The 21,144-nt window shown below is 37.2% G+C and overlaps 1 protein-coding gene across 1 annotated transcript in view; it reads left to right on the top strand.

Annotated features, from left to right (window-relative positions):
* Positions 1–21,144, top strand: part of LOC124619387 (Down syndrome cell adhesion molecule-like protein Dscam2) — an 853,562-nt gene that overhangs the window by 358,090 nt on the left and 474,328 nt on the right. Inside the window, exons 6-7 of the mRNA XM_047145731.1 lie at positions 1,532–1,681; positions 7,186–7,309. Of these exons, the coding sequence (XP_047001687.1) occupies positions 1,532–1,681; positions 7,186–7,309 (274 nt within the window). The remainder of the gene's footprint in view (positions 1–1,531; positions 1,682–7,185; positions 7,310–21,144) is intronic.

Here is a 21,144-nt window from a genome sequence, read left to right as displayed (position 1 = left end):
GTAGTTATTTTGTTTTTACTTGCAGGTTGACTAGCATTCTACGAAGGCCATGTTATCTTTACATAAATTTGAGTTTCATATGTCACTGAGAGAGATGGTATTTTCACACAGCAGTTCAGAACGTTAAAGAATCTGAAAAAAAAAGAGAAATTTCATACAACAGATTAAGCAGGCCCATCACCTTTCTTTTCTTAAACATGTTTCATTACCATCTCAAACTGAATGATCATTTCACATTTATTAAGGTAACTGATCTTTGGTACAAGAGGTTGAACAGCTGGAGATATACCATCTGTCTTCAGTGTGAGATCTGCAGTGCTTTGCCTTTGAATTGCGTGCAGGGTAGAATTCTTTTGAAGTTTTGAGAGTGATGAAATAACTGAAACTGTATTTGAGGCGAAAACTGGTTGAAAGTCTCTACCTTAAAGAGCTGCAGTACTTCAGAGGCAGAGCAACAAAATGCTCCACCTTTTTTAAAGACATTTTCACTTGTGTCTCAAAGTGCATACTTTTCTTTAATTTGTTGTAAGCTTATCTTTTTATTATTGTTTCATTAAAATTGCATGAATATTTTGTGAATTATATTAAGAAGATGCATGCATGAGCATTTATAATTTTTACGTGAATCAAGTGTAAATATTTGTATTATGTTGAGTAAGAATAAAACTTTAATGCATGCATAATGGTTTGTCCTTGAATCAGTGTTCTTGTTAGTGCTATTTTCTGTTTATTTCACTTAAACCATTCTCAATGTTCTCTTTTTTTTGTATGTCATAACTATGCAGCATTAATTTTTGCAACAAATCCCCACTTGCATACATGTATGTTGGAAGACACATTTGATTCAAAATGTATGTGATAATTTACTATTTATTCTACTGATGGCTTGAATCTCGTATTTATTACTTAGCATAAATGAAGCTGAAACTGGTGTGTTGCAGACACTTTGAAAAAAGAGAACTGATGTGCTATAGGCCTATGGTACATGTTTGGTTTAAGTGAAAAAAAAATACATATAGTAATTTGATAAAAACACTCCAGTTCCCAAATAAAACACACAGTTCTATATTTTTTGATGGCATTTCTGTCTGGGAAACTGAAGTTTAGAAGGAAAAAATGATTTTGAATCTTTATTTCAGTCTTATGTTAACCCAAATCATTGATAGTTGTTTCACCCAGTGAGTGCCAATATTTTGATATTACAATTTCATATTTAAAATGAAGAGAGATACTGAATGGCTTTGTTATTTTGAAATTGAAAGTTCCTTCTGTTCATTGAACTGTATAGTTTTAATATTATGTATTTATATGCTCTTTGCAGTTAATGATGTAAACTTTAATGTACTATGAAGAAATTAAATAAAGTAATTGCTTATTCTCTGACTACAAGGTTGTCCTTAACACTTGGGCTAAGTGTGGGTAAAGGATTGAACATTCAATTAAAGTTAAAGCTATGTGCTCAGTTTTCTTTGGGAACTGGATGTTAAAAGTGTAATGTTTTGAAATATAGAAGTTACAAACACATTTTCAGATGGAAAGTACATAGTTTTACCATCGGGTGAATTACATATCAGAGATGTAGGACCTGAAGATGGTTACAAATCATATCAGTGTCGTACAAAACACAGACTTAGTGGAGAAACACGACTAAGTGCAACAAAGGGCCGTCTTGTCATCACTGGTGAGTATCAGTTAAGCAATATCTTTTACAATCAACTGTTGCGAACATAGGGAGAGGTCTCGGAATTCGCGTATTTGGCCAATTGAATCTGTGAGTAGTTGTCTGTTATACATATTCCTTTGCATTTATATAATTTTGTCATGTTGCAAAAGAGGATTTGCTTTTGCTAGTAATTTTAGTGGAAGGTAGTTTCTAAGAGCCTATTGGAGTTTGAACAGAATCTGATTCTTTTTTTTAATTATCCAACAAAGTATTATAATTGTCCTTAAACACATTTGAATGAACGATGGAGCCAACAATCTTTCCATTCTTCTCTCTATGTACCAACAGGAAGAGATAAGGTATCAAATACAGGTCATTGCAGTTGCTGACTTTAGTAAGGTGAGCAGGATGGGTCAGAGAGCAGGGGCATGGGGCAGGATGTAGGTTATTTAATCACTGTAACATGAGGTTAAATGGGCAGCCATTGAAAATTTAGCTGTTGCAAATTCCTCACAAAAATAACATTATATCTACAAGAAGTGTACTACAATGCATATGTTATGTACTCTCCTGTACAGACCATTTCTGTTTTACAGTCTTGGCAGTATTTAATATTTTAGTCTCTGAAACCCACACAGTCACTGCTGAACTGCTGTACAGACCATTTCTGTTTTACAGTCTTGGCAGTATTTAATATTTTAGTCTCTGAAACCCACACAGTCACTGCTGAACTGCTACCGTGACTCAGCAGTGAGCTTGAAAACTTATATATTGTTTTAGGATTGTAGGAGACCACTCACCAAAATCAGAAGAATTGAGTTGTCAACAGGCAAAATGCAAAAGAGAAATAACATTTGCAAGCTTTGTCGAGATAGGGTACAAATACATACATGAAAACACACACACACACACACACACACACACACACACACACACACACACACACACACACTCTTACCTGTGCCCCTACATTATGCCAGCACAAAGCAAGGGCACAGGGGTGTGTGTGTGTGTGTATCACTTTGCTTTTGGTGAGTGGTCTTCTTTACTCCTAATTTATTTACATTCTAACAGAACTGTCCTACATATTTACATACTATTTTAATTTATTTTTGCACATTACCTAATGTTTTGATCCCTTATCTCTTTATCTATAGTAAGCAGACATAGGTCATTTGTTTTTAATTTGCTACAAAGTTTACTTGTAAGTAAATTTAGTTTTAATTAAACACAGAAAAAAGTAGAAGTAGAAACATCATCAATTTAATTCATGGCAACAGATCATTAAATACATACAAAACTTATAAAATGTTGTAGTTTTCTGAAACGTGTTTTTCTGTAATAAGATAATGAGGTTAGTAAATCTGAGAAGCTAGAATTGGTATGAAGTGCAGTTGCGAATGCTGACATATGGGAAGGAAATGCCGTGAGAAGGAAGGAAAGATCAGTTATTTACTTCCTCTTTCTGCTCTCCTCTTCCAAATCACTTTTCTCTTATCTACTTCTTGCTGGTAGCTTTCTTTGTACCAAAAGGAAAACTATAAAATGGTGAGACTTTATTACTGTCTGGTACTTATTTTCAGAAAGCAAAAGTCTTGCTGATAGCCACATATAGAAAAGCACGTGATCCTATCCTAGATTTTGGAATTATTAGTAAATTCCTCATTTAGGAGAGAGGGTAGGTTAAAAGGAAAGGCGGATTGCTTAGACCCCCGCCTTTTGTGTGCATCTGTCATGTGTTGTTCCCTGTTTTACCATTTATAGTTTCATTTCTTCAATTTTCTCATTTAGTAGAGAAAAGATTGGCAGCTTTCAAATAATAATGAACCTTATAATTTTTGTTTGTGTTTTTTGATCTACTGCCATTGGATAAGCAGGTATTAATTTTATCTGACTGTGGTTATAGTTTCTGTCTGCACACTGAGTTTTACTTCCATGTGATCATGGCATTAAAATAAACACTGAAAATTGCTGCAGCTATGTATTGAGTGGGGAAAATGTTTTCCTTTAATTTGAATTATTAGAATATGATGATAATTTGTGTAGACTGTAGTATTTTCTGTTTAGCAAGAATTCCATAAAGGCAGCCTCTGACATTAAGAGCACTTCCTGTTTTTGTTTGCAACTTTAAATCTAACTCTCTCAAATATCTGTACTCGTGAGCAGTTGACATAATGATTGGTGAAAATGCTACAGCAAGTTGTTAGCATTCGTATATGAATATTTTAGAACAGTTTTCTAAGAAGTGAAATACAGTGGACCAGAAAAGAATTTTGTAGTAAGTCATAGCCAAATTGGTTGTTATTTGATCATGACTGATGATAAGTCATCAGCTTCTTCTAAAAATATTTACTACCACTCACAATTGAGTGATACATTACTTAACTTTTGCTTAATATTGTGATGGCTAGCAGTTACTAAAAAGTATTTATTAGTTTTTAAATAATTGTATAAATCTATACTTGAGCAACAGGAGGTATAAATAGTCAGCTAATACATTTAAAGGATAAGAAAGTAACCCAAATAACTGTTTCACCAGTAAAGAGTCATATTTTTTGCAAAGTTTTAAATTATCGCTCATATTCTACGTTTATGCATTGTGTCAGCTGTAGAGAGTATTTAGTGTTCTAAAGTGTTCAAAGTGTGGTGTTAATAACTTCCTGTACGTGTTGGCCACATTATTTTCCAGCTGCTAATTGTTGGGGATTGTATGTAAATTTTATTAACTGATCACTTTAAATTTTACATTTCTGATCTTTGATTTGTAAAGTAACGTATAATGCATGACTACAAATAAATAACTGTGTTTGAAATAAGTTTGAAAATATTTTCAGAACACATTTAAGTGCTTAAATATTTGTACTTGTTGCCTGAATGTTGGGATAGGGTACCCCTGTTTACAAATGGGCACTGTTGTCAGTTTTTTTTTTTTTTTTTGCCATGTTCGAATAGATGGAAATGGTACAGAAAATTATCAGAAACATTTTTTATAGTCCAAATTTACCAACTCACTGTTTGTAAAATTATCCACTTTCCTCTTGCTCTTCTACTCCATTTGTGGAACACAGCACCAAAGGTAAGTGTGAAGTTTCCAAAAGTGATACACACTAGCAAATCTGGTTCTTTAATTGTATAAAGAGAAGTCATGTATTAAGCATGTGTATAAATCGCAATCACAATCACAAATCCACAATTTTTGGTTTGGCAATATTATTCAGTTTGTGGAGGATGAAAAGAAATTGTGGTCAAAAAGAAGACTTTTCTATTTTGTAGTTTTTTATTGTTTATTTACATCTTCAGTATGTTGGTACTATTGTGATACCATGGAGCTAATTAGTAATGACGTTCTGGGTCATCCAAGTTTAGTAAATGCAAAATTTTACAATAGATGAACAGTGGTCTTAAACTGTGAAAAATACAATAATATCTGTGATGATATAGGCCTTATAAAGCTATGATCTGAACTGCAGAAACATGCTAATAGACATGTACTTGCATTCCGGAACGAAAGTGCTACATTCTCTGATGACGACAGGCCGGAGCCAAAGTGTAATCCAAACAAGTTTCTCACTTTTGATATTGCGTACAGAGAATATACCCAGGAACAAGTTATAAGGTTGGGGACAGAAAGCTCATCAGTTGTAAATTGGGCAACGTTTCATCTTAATGGGGGAAAGCTTCACACTAATGATAGGGAGGGGGCAGGTGACTACCTAGGGGACTAGAGGATATTTCGATTTATTTGAGGAACCTCCCACATGTTTGGGTAGGGTGTTCACAAGTTGGCTGTGAAGCATTAAAATATACTGATTGGACAGTTATTGAATTACAGTTCACTGATACAGTTTATGACTGAAGAAGTTTAAATGCAGACCTCTTTACTAACTAGCCTATATACTGAGCCAATGTGTTTTTGATTCATACCAAGTCACACTAAGGGATGAGATTGATGTTAAACAAATATTGTTATCCACAGAACTTAATAAACTGTGTCACTTCTGACAGATAGTTTTCTTAAACATTAACTATTCTGAGGCAGCAGTTCAGAAATCTGTTTCTTTTCCCTCTACTTTGGCCCCTTTTCCTCATCAACAATAAATTGATCAAATATTGTTGTTTCATCACCATCATTATCATCATTATTGTCATCTTAGTTTTCTTCTAGTATGAATTTTCTTCTTATTGCCCATCTCTGAAGGAGCAGACATTGTCCAATATTTAATCATACTGATTGACCATTTGTGGCAGTCCTATCACATTTAGTGTTGTTACTTTTTGTAGTTTCACCTATTCTCATCCCTGGTGTTTTATTTATGCTTCCCAGTTCTTTGATCCCTTGCAGTGCGAACTCTGAGGACTGAAGATCTTATTCATAATTGGATGGATTTCCAGCATGCTTGGTTAATAATGGGACAAAGTTCACTGTTTTGTACATCAGAATGATTTATAATTATTGTGGTTCTGTCTGTCTCTCCCACAGAATAAAAATAAACACAGAAACTGTTCCATAAGTATCTTCCCATTGTTTTACATTTACTTAGAAATGTGAGTAAGTTTATCTGATACACTAAATTCATGTATGATATTACCTGTTATGAACTTCAGGTTGTTGTGTTGAATACTGAATTTGTTTCCCTTGATTAGTTAACATGACCAAACTACTTTAATTAACATGTTTAGTTGTGAGTGTTATTGGCTAGACTATTAATGAGTAACGCGTGGAAATTTTGGGGTCAGTAAGAAGTGGTAAAGTTTCGTTTTTTTTTTTAATGAAGATGCAGGATTTATTGGACACTGTTATAAATGGGTGTCAGTTACCATGGTTTATTAGCAATTTACTTTTTGCTCAAACTGGCTTTGCTACAGAACATTTCTTTTTGTAACGGAAAATTGTTTCATACTCCTCAAAAACAGAAATATACAACAGTAATCCATAACACTAATATATTAACAAAAATATAAAAAGAAAGAAAATCACTTCCCTTTGTTCAACAGTGGCATCCTAACTCACTTATATGTTATTGAAGCATACACTGCAATGATTACATGGAGTTTATTATTGATGACAAAAATTTGTTTATTGTTTACATAAAGTTAGTAACTTTCAATGTCCATGTACGTGTAGCACTATTGTTTTATGCATATGCTGGATATATATTACATCTATTGCTTGACGAAGATGGAAAAGTGACTTGAAGTTGGAAGAATTAGAGTGTGATCAAAGGCAGTCATTTCATTCTTTATAGTTCGTAATGGAACACTGTTTATTTACAGCGTATTTTGAGATAAAATTGAAATGTGCTAATGGAGAATAAGTAGGAAGCAGGTATCCCTTTTTGTATTTCTTCTGGTAGAACCTGTTGGGAGCTCAGTTCCAAAATTTCCAACTACTGATGATGTAAGGGGATTCAAAGCCAGACTTGGGCACAACTGCACCCTGATGTGTCCAGCTCAGGGTTTCCCCGTCCCAGCATACAGGTAAGAGATCATAACTTGATTTAAGCTGTTGGGATTCTTTGCAGAGCCTGTAGGAGCTGCTGCCCCGAAGGTTCCATCTCTTACAAAAATATACACATCAGAAAAATTTGTTAGATCAGCATTTTCAATCTTGTGCCCAGCTCAAGGGTATCCACCACCTAGTTATAGGTAAGCACAGTAAACTGCATTTTAAGTGCTATTCTCTTATATTCAGAGTTCTTATCGTATCTAATGTTCAGAGTATTTGAAAGGGGGAAAGAAGTGTTTAGAATTATTCATTGGGGATATTATACCTTCATTGGCGAGCTTGAAGAGTTTGAGACAGAATACAGGAATAGATCAAAACCAGAATCAGTTGTATATAATATATATAGCAATCATATTATGAAAAGGATAGTTGCTACTCACCATATAGTGTATATGCTGAGTCGTAGATATGCACAACAGAAAGAATGTCAGAAAGTGAGGTTTGGCCAATAAGGCCTTCGTATGAATCAGACAAAACACACACACACTCACACTCACACAAATGTAGCTTACATGTGCATGACCACAGTGTCTGGCTGCTGAGGCCAGACTGTGAGCAGCAGTGCATGATGGGAGAAGCAACTGGGTGGTGAAGGTAAGAGGAGACTGGGGCGGGGAGGGATAGCAGGGTGGAGTGGGGGATGGTAACGTGCTGCTTGTGGGAGCAAACAAGGATGAGGTGGAGAGAGGGTAGGCCAGCTGTGTGCATTTGCATTAGATGGAGGGCAGGGGAAGGAAGGGCGGGGTTGTAGAAAATGAGAGACTTAAAAAGACAGTGGGTGCGTTTGTGGAACAGAGGGCTGTGTAGTGCTGGAATGGGAGCAGGGAGGTGTCTAGATGGGTAAGGACAATGACTAATGAAGGTTGAGATCAGGAGGCTTATGGGAAAGTAGGTTATATTGCAGAGAGAGTTCCCACTTGTGCAATTCAGAAAAGATGGTGTTGGTGGGAAGGATCCAAGCGACACAGGCTATTAAGCAGTCATTGAAATGAAGAGGAGGATCGTATCAGGGGGCGTGCTCAATAATGGGGTGGACCAGCTGCTTCTTGGCCTCAGTTTGTCGTCGTCCATTTGTGTCGACAGACAGCTTATTGGTTGTCATGCACATGCAGAATGCAACTTGTAGATCACCCAACTGGTTTTGCAGGTAGCCCTGCCTTTAATGGGATAGGTGATGCTTGTGACTGGATGGGAGCAGTTGGTGATGGGAGGATGAATGAGACAGGTCTTGAGTATATGTCTATTACAGGTATATGAGTCATGGGACAAGGGGTTGGGAGAAGGGATTGTGTAGGGATGGATGATGATATTGTGTAGGTTTGGTGGGGAGCGGAATACCACTGTGTGTGGGGTGAGAAGCACAGTGAGTAGGACTTTCCTCATTTTGTGGCATGACGAGAAGTAGCGAAACCCTAGTGGAGAATGTGATTCAGTTGCTCCAGTCCTGGGTGGAACTGAGTTATGAGGGGAATGCTCTCCTCTGGCCGGATGGTGGGACTTTGTGAGGTGGTGGGTGACTGGAGAGATAAGGCAAGGGAGATCTGTTTTTTGTACAATGTTGGGAGGTTAATTAACACCTGTGAAGGCCTTGGTAAGACTTTCAATATATTTCGAGATGGACCACTCATCACTACAGATGCAATGGCCACCGGTGGCTAGGCTGTATGGAAGGGACTTCTTGGTATGGGGTAGTTGGCAGCTGTCAAGGAGGAGATATTGCTGTTGGTTGATAAGTTTGATATGGACAGAGGCACTGACATAGCCATCTGTGAGGTGAAGGTCAGCATTGAGGAAGGTCACTTGTTCCATTGAGTAGGACCAGCTGAAGTGAGTGGGGAAGAAGGTGTTCAGGTTCTGGAGGAATGTGGATAGGGCGTCCTCACCCTCAATCCAGATTATGTGGATGTCATCAGTGAGCCTGAACCGGGTTTAGGGCTGTGGGTGTTTATAAAGGATTCATCTAGATGGCCCATAAATAGGTTGGCATAGGATGGTCTCATTTGAGTGCCAGAGCCGTAACCCAGATTTGTTTGTAGTTAACTTCTTCAATGGAGAATTAATTGTGAGTGAGGATGTAGTTGGTCATGGCGACTAGGAAGTAGATTGTAGGTTTTGTTCAGTAGAGATAAGGCCATGGGCATTGGGAATGTTAGCGTAAATGGAGGTGGCATCAATACTGACGAGCAGGGCACCGTGTGGTAAAGGGCAGGAACAGTGGAGGAAATGGTTGGTATCTTTTATACTGTAGGGTTCGCTGCAGGTAATAGGTTGAAGGTGTTGGTATATGACAGCAGAGATCCTCTTAGTGGGGTCACAATGACCAGCCATAATGGGGCATCCTGGGTGACTGGGTTTATAGACTTTAGGAAGCATGTAGAAGGTAGGAGTGCAGGTAGTTGTAGGGGTGAGAAGAGAGATACACATTGGGGAGAGGTTCTGGGATGTGCCTAAGGATTTGAGGAGAGACTGTATTTTCTGTTGGGTTTTTGGAATGGGGCCACTTTGGCAGGGTTTGGAAGTGAATGTATCTTATAGCTGGCTGAGTTATTCTGCCACATAATCCTTGTAGTTAGAAACAACAGTGGTCTTAGCCTTTGTCAGCATGTAGGATTATAAGGTCAGAATCAGTTTGTGGGTGATGGATTGTGATTCTTTCTGCAGATGTAAGGTTAGTTTACATGTTGAGGGATCTGGGGAATAATGGTGAGGCAAGGTTCGAGGTTAAGAAATTCTGGAAAGTTAACGGGGTGATTTGTAGCCAGTGACGGCTTATTACGGTTGGAGGGACAGTCAACTGAGTCAGGAAGGGTTCAACATTGGTCATTGGTTGATTCTGATTGATAGACATTAATTACCCTCTCTACATTATACAAAAACAAATCTCCTTTGCCTTATCTCTCCAGCCACCCACCACCTTACAAAGTCCCATCACTTGGCCACAGAGGAGCATTCCCTTCTTGACTCAGTACCACCCAGGACTGAATCTACTGAATCACATTGTCTGCCAGGGTTTTGACTACCTCTTGTAGTGCCCTGAAATGAGGAATGTCCTACCCACTATCATTCCCACCCCTCCCACAGTGGTATTATGCCACACAGCAAACCTATACAATATCATCATCCATCCCTATACAGCTCCTGCTTCCAATCCCTGTAATAGACCTAGATGCACATCCTGTCCCATACATCCTCCCACCACCGCCTGCTCCAGTCCAGTCACAAGCACTACCTATCCCATTAATGGCAGGGCTAACTGCAAATCCAGTCACGTGATCTACAAACTAAGTAACAATCACTGTGCTGCATTCTGTGTGGGCATGGCAACCAACAAGCTGCCTGTCCGCATGAATGGCCACCCACAAACTGTGGCCAAGAAACAGCTGGATTCATTTCAAACTCAATGCCTCATGAAGAGGGGGCTTGTGAACTATTAATGGTGATTCATCCTCACATTAAACTAGCTTGCCTCATTGGTGATGCCAGAGAGGGATGGTCTAGTGCTGGCTTATAGTTTCACCCTTTTTCTTCTCTTTCGTCAACATAAACAACAGTACAAACCTGACCCTGTTCTCTCTCTCTTATCTCTGTGTCACTCATTAGAGTCATCTATGTTAAATAGTAATACTTATGACAGAACATCCACTTCAGCCATGTGCACTTGACACTGTCATTAAATGCTCAAAGTATGGGAAAAGATCTTTTGGGCCGATGACTTATGGCAAATGTAGGAACTTCTGAGGATCTTTTGCTGCTGGAGGCCTGAAACTGTCACATGTGGAGGAGATTCCTCTTAGACACATTGTTATTGGCAACGATTTTCCTGCTTATAGACTGCTGAAACATCTGACAGGTTTATCACACTTAAGAAGTTGAAGAGGGGCCAATTTGGATGTGTTGTAATTTTTTATGAGGGTACTTATGGAAGGCTTGCTGGATCTATTAAGGTCAAATAAGTTTCCACAGGTTCTGTCAATTTGCTCCATCTCATTCTGACAGCTGTATACTTCCTATATCATCATAAATATTATGAAAGGACAGATGACACAGTGATGCAATCCATGCTATCACTGATGATGATCAATTTCTTCACAGAGCATTTTGAGAGCTGCAGTTCAGTTACTCATTTTGTTTCCTTCAGTGTATCACAACGTTCTCTTGATATGGCCTCATAGTAAAATAGCACTGTAACAGCCAGTGGATTACCGACACTGGTGTGCATTTCTATATTACGTGTGCTAATGAGATGGAAAGTAATATTAAGATATTTTTCTTGCATGTACTTGTTGAGCACAAGGCAAATTGATGTGGCAGTATCTGTGGTTTCCAAACTTTATTCACTACCACTGAGAGCTGTGATAACTAAGTGAATGACATAAAACAAATAGATCTTAGACACATTATCAATGGTGAATCAATGTTTGGAGAATGGGCACAAAATAAATCTTGAAAAGGTGACACTTCTGACCCATGTGTCATCATATTAAGATTTAATGATAAAATAGACAGCTGAGGTTCATTTGCAGTGCATTAATTTTACGGAAAGAAGCATTACAATGTAGAACTGAATCGTGGATGTTGGACACCAAATGAAAGCAATAGAAGGGTGTTCAGGGATTAGAAGAAAATAGGATTGCTAGTGTTGAAGGTGACACTGCTGCTTCTGTTCATTGTGAGCCCACAGTGTTGTGCAAGTGACATGTACCGCCTGACTTCCCCTCCTTACTCATACATACGTTTGGCCCACCTGTGGAATGTTCTGGTGTTTGCTGCTCCTCCCTGAAAGAAAGATACTGTGTCATTAACTAACAGTTGATTGATAGCTTCTAGACGATGGTGGTGCTGACAGCTGTCAAAATTTTATTCCCTCAGGAACACAAATATGGCAGAGTAAGATTTCAAGAGAAAACATGTGAGGGTAGCAAGGTATATTTTCTGCTGGTGTGCATGGAGATGGGATTGAGCATTGTTAATGTTAGAATGGCAAAGGGATTGCTTTCATATCACATAAAAATGTCTGGTTACCTATAGCATCTCCTTTGAAATTTGTAAATCCAGCTAAAGACTTTTAGCTATTTGCCCAATAATTTTACTGGAGTGAGTCAGTGAATCTTCCACAGACATAATAATAGTCTTATGACTCCCTGAGCTTGCACTATATCGACCCCACTGAGTACATCTGGCTTGCTTGCAAGTGGGCTCCACACAATTTTATGCATTTGCAACAAATCTCAATTGTTAATGAATGGCTGTTGAATGATCATGCATTGGCATTGCTCCCCATTATTTACAGTATGTTCTGAAGTCTGTCTCATAATTCTTACTAATTTCATCAGAATAAAACTCAGTAAAGCTGTGTCACCAATCCAGTTGCTCATCATTCTAGTTATTCATAACTATGACAGTCTCTGATTGTGCGATATTCAAAAGAACATCTGTTTGGCAAATTTGTAGTTTTGAGGCAGAGTAGGATTAACAGTGTCTGTTAACTTGGATGTGTCAACCAGTCACAATGAAGCTTGAGAGACTTAAGTGATTTGTAACAACTTCGAATATATTTTTAATTGTTAGCTGTATAATGATTTTTTATGAGATATGTAGGGAACTCTGGGTGCATAGTCTGTTACTTTGTTCAAATAATTTGTTAATGGCAAAGTTGCAGAATTTAGCCACATTATGGATGCCCTCACATTGCGATAGCTGTTGATTATAGGGATTACCTGTGAGTATCCTAACAACAAAAAACCTGCATTTGCTTTCCACTATATCTGGAGGCACCTAAGCAACAGATGGTGCAAGTTGAGGCGTGTTACGGGCATATGGGACTGTTCAAAAAGTATCCAACTTTTGTATATAAAATCCATTTTTATTCAGATATACCGTATTTACTCGAATCTAAGCCGCACCTGAAGAATGAGACTCGAAATCAAGGGGGGGGGGAAAAAAAAAAAAAAAAAAAATTTCCCGAATCTAAGCCGCACCTGAAATTTGAGACTCGAAATTCAAGGGGAGAGAAAAGTTTTAGGCCCCACCTCCAAATCGAAACAAAGTTGGTCCATTGTAATATGAAACACAATTTAGGTCGAATGAATGACGATACAGCTACAGTAGTTTGGTTCGAGTCGTAAGCGTAGCAGTTAAGCTTTACCATGTAGCCATTGCTGTGTGTCAGGTGCTCTGTCCGTATTTATACGGGTACCTTTCCTTTTTCACGTGCTTCATCTGGTTTGAACCGATTGCTTATTTTGCTTTGATCTGATAAGTGCCGTTCTCTTTGTTATAGGTGTTTACGTCACTCCAAGCTGAAAATGCATTATTGTTCTGTGTCATGCATTGTTTGTTGCATTCTGATAATGAGTGTTTACGGCCTGTCGCCACTCGCAGCATGGCTTGCTTTTGTGCACGATACCGCCACTTACAATTAAAAAAAAAAAAAAAAAAAAAAAAAAAAAAAAAAAAAAAAAAAAAAAAAAAAAAGAGAGGAATTGTCTCATTAGCGAAACAGTGGCAAGAGACTACTATTTGTTGTTACTTACACTGGATCAACAAGAACCAAATAATATACTGTGTATGATAGAAGATGTTCTGAACGAGCGTTTAGCGAAAATTTTTCTCCATTTGAAAATCTTTGCAGACAGCTCTTTAGGACATTACATTCTGCACAGAAATTAGAGTCATCTTAGATTTAAAAATCTAGTCAATTGCCGTGCTTCATTTCTGACTGTATCACTATTGGGCATAAGAATAATACGAATATAAACATGACATGATATGTATATTCTTCCGCGTTTGCTGTTGTCTCACTCTAGTTTCGTAGTTTATTAGGCAGACAAGATTTAAATGAGATAGCAGCAAACATGAAAGAATGCATGGCAAAATGTTTATAGTAGTATTATTCTTATGGTGAAGAGAATACTGCATGTGATTCACAATTAATAAAAGTTCCTCTTAGCAACCATCTCTTCTAACAGGTAGGGAAAAAATTCAGAACGTAGAATTGGCCATATTGACAAACATCCCAAACAGTCTCGCCAGTCGGATTTTCGTAGTACATTGAAATGCTGCTACATTCAAAGATGAACAATACGGGGGCGGAGAAAAAAAAGCTCTGTCTTCCACCTTTTTTTTAAATTTATTTACTGACGCAGAGGTTTTGGCGCCAGTATTTATCTTCGTGCCTGCAAAGCATGCCTGTGTAGCGCTACATATATTCGACTGCAGAAGTTAGTTGTGGCAGCACCTACCAATAATTTTAAGAACTTCCACTTACTTTGCACTCAATTCTAAGCCACAGGCGGTTTTTTGGATTACAAAAACCGGAAAAAAAATGTGGCTTAGATTCGAGTAAATACGGTAATTGTTTGACTCTAGTCACCTTCAAAGTAGTCCTCTTCAGGTTCTACACACCTCTCACAATGCTGCTGGCACTGCTGGAAGCACCACTGAAAATCCTTTTTTGGTATGCTCTGCAGCTGCTACATCAAATTTTGCTTAATGTCTTCCGTGTACTGAAATCTGGGTCCCTTTTTGGGGTCTTTTCACTTTAGGGAAAAGTCAGAAGTCATTCAGTGTTAGGTCAGGGGGAGGGGGGGGGGGGGCTGACAAACAACAGACATGTTGTGTTTGGCCAAAAAAAACTCTGAATGAGTTAAGAATGATGAGTGGATGTGTTATTGTGGTCAAGGTGCCAACTGCCCGCTGCTCACAAGTCTGGCTGTTTGCTTCTCACTGCTTTAAGAAGGCAATGCAGAACCTCTTGATTAAACCCCTTGTTGACATTAGTACCTTCCGGGGTGTACTCATGATGGACCATGCCAGTGGAGTCTAAAAAGACAGTCAGCATGACATTCGCATTTCTGCAGACCTGCCTCATTGTTTTGGGTCTCAGGGATGATGAATGCTTCCATTTCAATGACTGGAACTTTGTTTCTGAGACATACCCATAAAACCAGAACTTATCACAAGTGGTCACTATGTTAAGAAAGTTGGGATTACTTTTTACAGTATCCAACATGCCCTGTGTGATCGCCAAACGAAGTTGCTTCTGCTCAGTTGTTAGCAACTTTGGCACAAATTTTGCTGAGATCCTACTGAGGTCCAAATGCCCATTACAATGGAATGAATGGATCCAGTATTAATTTTGTCTGTAAGTTCTCTGATTGTGATTCATCTCTCCTGTGTCACCAGGGTCCTCAAATGGTCAGTAATGACCTCATTAGTGGATGTTTAGGGCCTACCTGAACGTGCTTCACTCTTCATTGATAGTGCTCACCTCTGATGTGGTTGTACCACACTTTTACCTGTGTGGTACCCATTGCTTAATTCCCAAACACTAACTGAACCTTTCAGAGTGTTTCAACATGAGAATTGCCAAGCTTAAAACAAAATTTGATGCAGTGTTTTGCCGAGCTTAAAACAAAATTTGATGCAGTGACATTGTTTTACTTTTTCTGTCATTTTGCCCACAGCACAAATTTCGACAACTCCCTCTTACATTTGTTCACTCGATAACAGATAGCTGGCACCTGACTGTTTTTGCAGCCATGAAAACATTCAGGTATGCACTCTGTGCATGCCTGCAAATGTGTAGAGTGCACACACATTGATACCATTGTTAATTTCTACAATAAAAAATAAGGTCAGATACTTTTTGAGAAGCCTTCATTTTTAACACTATATCAAAATACAATATTATCAGAATGAGCCTCTAGCTTTAAGGTACAATGAGGGTGAAGTGAAGATTATCATTACACATATTTTCACAAATGCAGGCTGTATGGCGTATGTTACTTGAGAAGACAAGCACTACAACAACAGCAACATGAAATTTTAGGTTTGTAAGAAACTCATATTTATGCTACCTCTTTGTTTCATAAGAAGTTCCAGTGTTCTCAGTCCATCGGTTTAGAAAAGAGACTTGCAGCTTACGGTTTTCAAAATATCAGTGATACTCGATCGAAAATTTAAGTTTTGAGCATGCAAGAATGTCTTGATGTTCGTATTTGAATTTTTTATTTACCTTGCGGATCACATATTATACATTGCTGTTCATATTTGTACGTTTTATTTATACTGTCAACCACATATTGTACAAAAAGTGCTCATAATATTGGAAAAGCCATTTTTCAGTAAGAAAATTACACAGTGAGAATGGAAACAGAAAAATTGCTCATTGATGAATGTACTAATACGCAGAGCATACAAACAAATGAATATGAGCAACTAAGAAATATATACATAATGGATTGTCACTTTAAATATTATACAGATGTGCTCACTGATGAATAAACTCAAAGAATATGCATACATTGAATATGTGCAACTAAGAAATATATAGGCAAATGGATTGCCGCTTGAAAATTTACACAAATGTTCACTGGAATACAGAAATAATAAATCTGGATATTTAACAGAAGGAGAATAACATTTAAAAATACAGGAAACATGAAACTGACTATTAGAATGCATAGACAATGAAATTCACGTGTAATGAAAGATGAACATCCATAAAAAGCATTAAAAAATTTGATAAATGTAACAGAAAAATACTTGTATACTGTAGAATTATAGGTTAGTATTTTGCCTACAAATGTTCTATATTAATCACAGTATTATCCAAAGGACGCAGAAGTTTTGTGTTTGGCAACTCAGCTTACATTTAGTTTTTAATATTTAATTGACACTTTTTAAATTTTTCATTTCCAGGAATTCTTGCACTGAATAGAAGCAATGCTTTGTTAGAAATGCCTTTAGTTTGTTTTTAATTACTGGATCTGGAGCAAGTTTTATTTGATCTGGCATCTTATTGTATAATATGACACCAAAGTGAATTATAGTTTTTTGGTATGATGATGTCCTTGAAAAAATTTGGTGGATATTCGATAGTCCGCTGGTATAATGTATGAGTGTTCTTGGTCTTGGATTAATTTTTCTGTTCGTATGAGATATTCCCTGGTGAATAAGATTGTTTTGTAGATGAACAAGCATGGGATGTTTAGAACTTGAAGTTTATAAAGTGACATTTACAGGACTCCATCTTTTTGAGACCACAAATTATCCTCAGTGCTCTTTTTTTTTTGTAGTTTATATATACTTGTGCTGAGAGTTGAATTTCACTAGAAGATGATTCCATAGCGCAGCAAGGAATGGAACAGTGCATGGTACACTTGCATTACTGTGGAGGTAGATTTCAATATTCTTAGTCCATAGCACAATTATGAGAGTTTATTTGATAATTTGTTTATATGTGTATCCCATTTTAAATTCCGTTGAACCCACAGCCCCAAAAAGTTTTTGAATTTACATTTTCAGTTATATCATTATTTAAATTTACTTTGGTAGTTCGTGGCAGGATGAGGGAATTAAATGGAAGTTGATGCATACAGTTTTTCCACTGTTAACAATTAGGAAATTTTTGTTAAACCACTGAGAAAGTCTTTTCACAGAGTTGCCAGACACTGGCTGAAGGTCTTCAGAACTAGATCTAGTCAACACTAGGCCTATATCATCAGCAAACAGGATAGCCTGTGTGATCAACAAGATCATCTACATAAATGAGTTTAAGTAGTGGACCTCGAACAGAGTTCTGAGGAACACCGTATTTTATTGATCTTTCATCAGTCTATGGTATTGAAGTGATACCTTCTCTCTGCAGTTCTGTACGAAAGAGCATAATCAGCTACGTACCACACCTCTTATTCCCTTTCTTTCCAATTTATCAAGCAGTATTTTATGATCTAGTACATCAAAAGGTTTAGAGAGTCCTAAGCAGATACCTCAGCTATATTATGTTATTTGAGCGATTTCAGTATGTGACCCAACAGTTCCAGAATTGCTGTTTGGTTGGACATAGATTTTCTAAAACCATGTTGTTGATTGCTGATAGGGGCAAGATTATACATTAAAAATTTATGTATGTCATTAAAAAAACTTTTTCCAGGAGTTTTGAAAAGATGCTTAATATGGACAAAGATCGATAACTGGATACTAAATCAGAGGAACCTTTCTTTAATAATGTAATAATATTATGAAAAGGATAGTTGCTACTCACCATATAGCGGAGATGCTAAGTCGCCGATAGGCACAACAAAAAGAATTTCGTCTCTATCTGTGACTCTGCATCCCCACTGTATGGTGAATAGCAACTATCCTTTTTATAATATTGTTACATTCCATCCTGGAATGCCACTTGTTAATGAATGGTTGATGATGGTTGAGGTTTACTTTGAGTGGAGCATTTACTTTTAATATGAAGTCAGGTACTTCATCATGGCCACTAGAGGTTTTATTGCTCAACGATTTTATTACATTCATAATTTTGTCGGGGTTTGTTTCGTAAACAAACACTGACGTATTGGTGGAACTTGAGAATGTTACCTTGCAATTAGCCTGAATGAACCTTCGGCTATTGAGGTGAAGTATTCATTGAATTTGTTTACAGTTGTATGTGGATCTGTGACCTTAGAACCTTTAAGTAATAGAAAAATATTCTCTTTTTTAGGTGTTCAACTACAAGTTTCTTTTTTATAACTTTCCACATGGGTTTCATTTTGTTTAAAGAGTTACTTATGAAATTGTCATTTCATAAAAGTTTGCCAGTCTAATGACTGTAAGATAGACATTTTTGTAAGCTTTACAACACTCAGAAAACTCTTGCGTGACTTTGTATTTTTTACAGCAATTTTGTAGAAATCTGTTCCTCTCACTAGGAATTTTGATTCTTCTGTTACCAATGACTTTCTGTTTTTATTGTTTGAAATTTTTGTTTCAAGAGGAAATGCTGTATTAAAATAATAAAGGAAGGTGTTATCAAAGGTGACCGGAGTGGCCAAGTGGTTCTGGGCACTACAGTCTGGAACCGCGCTACTGCTATGGTCGCAGGTTCGAATCGTGCCTCGGGCATGGATGTGTGTGATGTCCTTAGGGTAGTTAGGTTCAAATGGTTCTAAGTTCTAGGGGACTGATGACCTCCGAAGTTAAGTCCCATAGTGCTCAGAGCCTTTTTTTTTTTTTTTTTTTTTTTTGGTATCAAAGATTAAGAACATGCTATCAACAGTGGTTTGCATATAAATATTTTCCCAATTTTCCTTGGCAAATAGCAAATTAAAAATCCTAAAATTGTCCTCAGAAATGGTTCTTCTTTGAATTACTTGTTTGGTGCTGATTTTGCTTTTTTCCATATCAATGCTCAGGTGCAGAGTGCCATAGTCACTGCATCCCATGCTCAATACTTTCCCAGAGAATATGGAGCCAGTATCAGTTACGAAGATTTGGTCAATTTTTGAATCTGTGTGCTCAGCTGACCTTGTTGGAGAGTGTATTGGGGGGATCATATTGAATGATTTGCTCAAGTTTATCAAAGCATGTGTAGCATTACTGTTTTTTGGAAAAATCATTGTTAAAATCATCACAGAGCATTATTTTGATATTTAGTGACCTGACACTATTCAGTAGAATTTCTAATGTGGTCATAAAGATGGGAATACTACTACTTGTACTCTATATATGTTTATAATTATATAGTTTAGTTCAGGCAGCTTAATCTTAGAAAGCTCGAAGTCTTTATATACTGGTTGTGCAAGATGTTTTTTAGGCCTATCTCACAGAATTTTATCTGGGCCTTTACGAAGATGGTAGTACCACCAAATGTAGAAATTTGTCTATGAGTACCTTAGAATAGAGGTTGACTGAATTTCTTTTTTACAAAGCTAATGTCCAGAAATACGTATTACATCTGGATTTATTTCAGACTGAAGTAACACTTCCAGCATTGGAATTTTATTTCTCATTGATTGGACATTATGATGCACTGCAACAAATGGTTGACTTTGTGGCTTCACAGTTAATTAATTCTTTTTCTAAAGGCATTTCTGACAAAGCACCCTAAAAAAAATTGCAGATTTGTTGTTTTTGTGTGTGGCATCTTGCAGGCAATTTTCTGCAGATGAGATGATTGTGAGTGGTTGACACTGTTATGCTTTTTCTGACACTTCTGTTGTTTTCGGTCTAAGCCATTTCATAATTTGTGTCTCTCTGGTTATTTTGAAACTTGTGTTAGTTTTCTTCAGGATATGATTTTGTAGTTTTTCTGCTAGTTGGTTTTTCCCAACATACTGAAATGTAGCCCATGAACTGTATGAAATCTTGTTCCTAAAATGTATGTATCAATCATCTCAATATAATGAAAGGTGGAACATATTTCTGAGATTAGTTAGCTTGTAATGCAAATTTCTTGGTTGATAAAGGACCAGGAAGGCCACAAACAACAGATTGGAAGTGTTAGATTATGTGGTGTGTAAGAGTGTAAAAATACTTGAGCTAGCCATTGTATGATTCAACAACAGCACTGAGTTCAGGTCCGATGATCATATAACGGACACAGTTTACCCTATAAAGCCTCGAAATATAAATGTAAGACGAGAGATCAAAACTCGCTAAACAGTGGAGGCTCTGAACTATGGACAGACAAGTTAAGAAGCTTGTTACTTGCTCAGTATCACCTATATTTGATCAGTTGCGATGTACATCCTTATACATTACACTCTGTTTGATAATTATTGATATGCTTTGCATGTTTGTTTTAGAAGAGGAAATTAGTATTTACATAGTCTTAATCTGCATAAACTCTGAAGCATAATTATTTCCCTGTTTAACTTCTTTAAATAAGCCTGTGAATCATGCCTAAAACCTGTTTCTTCTTGCTACAGAGCCAGTGAGTAGCTCTGGTCCCCGTGTTGCATCGACAGCAAAGTTTGATGTGATTCAACGACCAGTTGGCAAGAACTTTGCATTGATGTGTCAGGCACAGGGGCACCCCATCCCAATTTTTCGGTTAGTGTTTATTTCTCAATCAGATTAAAGCTTCAACAGATGACTACAATTCTTGCCCTTTCTATGAAGTACTCTAAAAATTATTTCTATTGCTCTATGTCCACTTTTATTGTTATTTTAAGCAAAAATATTGGAAAGCACAAAAGAC

The sequence above is a fragment of the Schistocerca americana genome, chromosome 6, assembly GCF_021461395.2.
Source record: "Schistocerca americana isolate TAMUIC-IGC-003095 chromosome 6, iqSchAmer2.1, whole genome shotgun sequence".
Taxonomy (NCBI): domain Eukaryota; kingdom Metazoa; phylum Arthropoda; class Insecta; order Orthoptera; family Acrididae; genus Schistocerca; species Schistocerca americana.
Note: the sequence above shows the minus strand (reverse complement) of the source record. Positions and strands in the feature narration are given on the sequence as shown.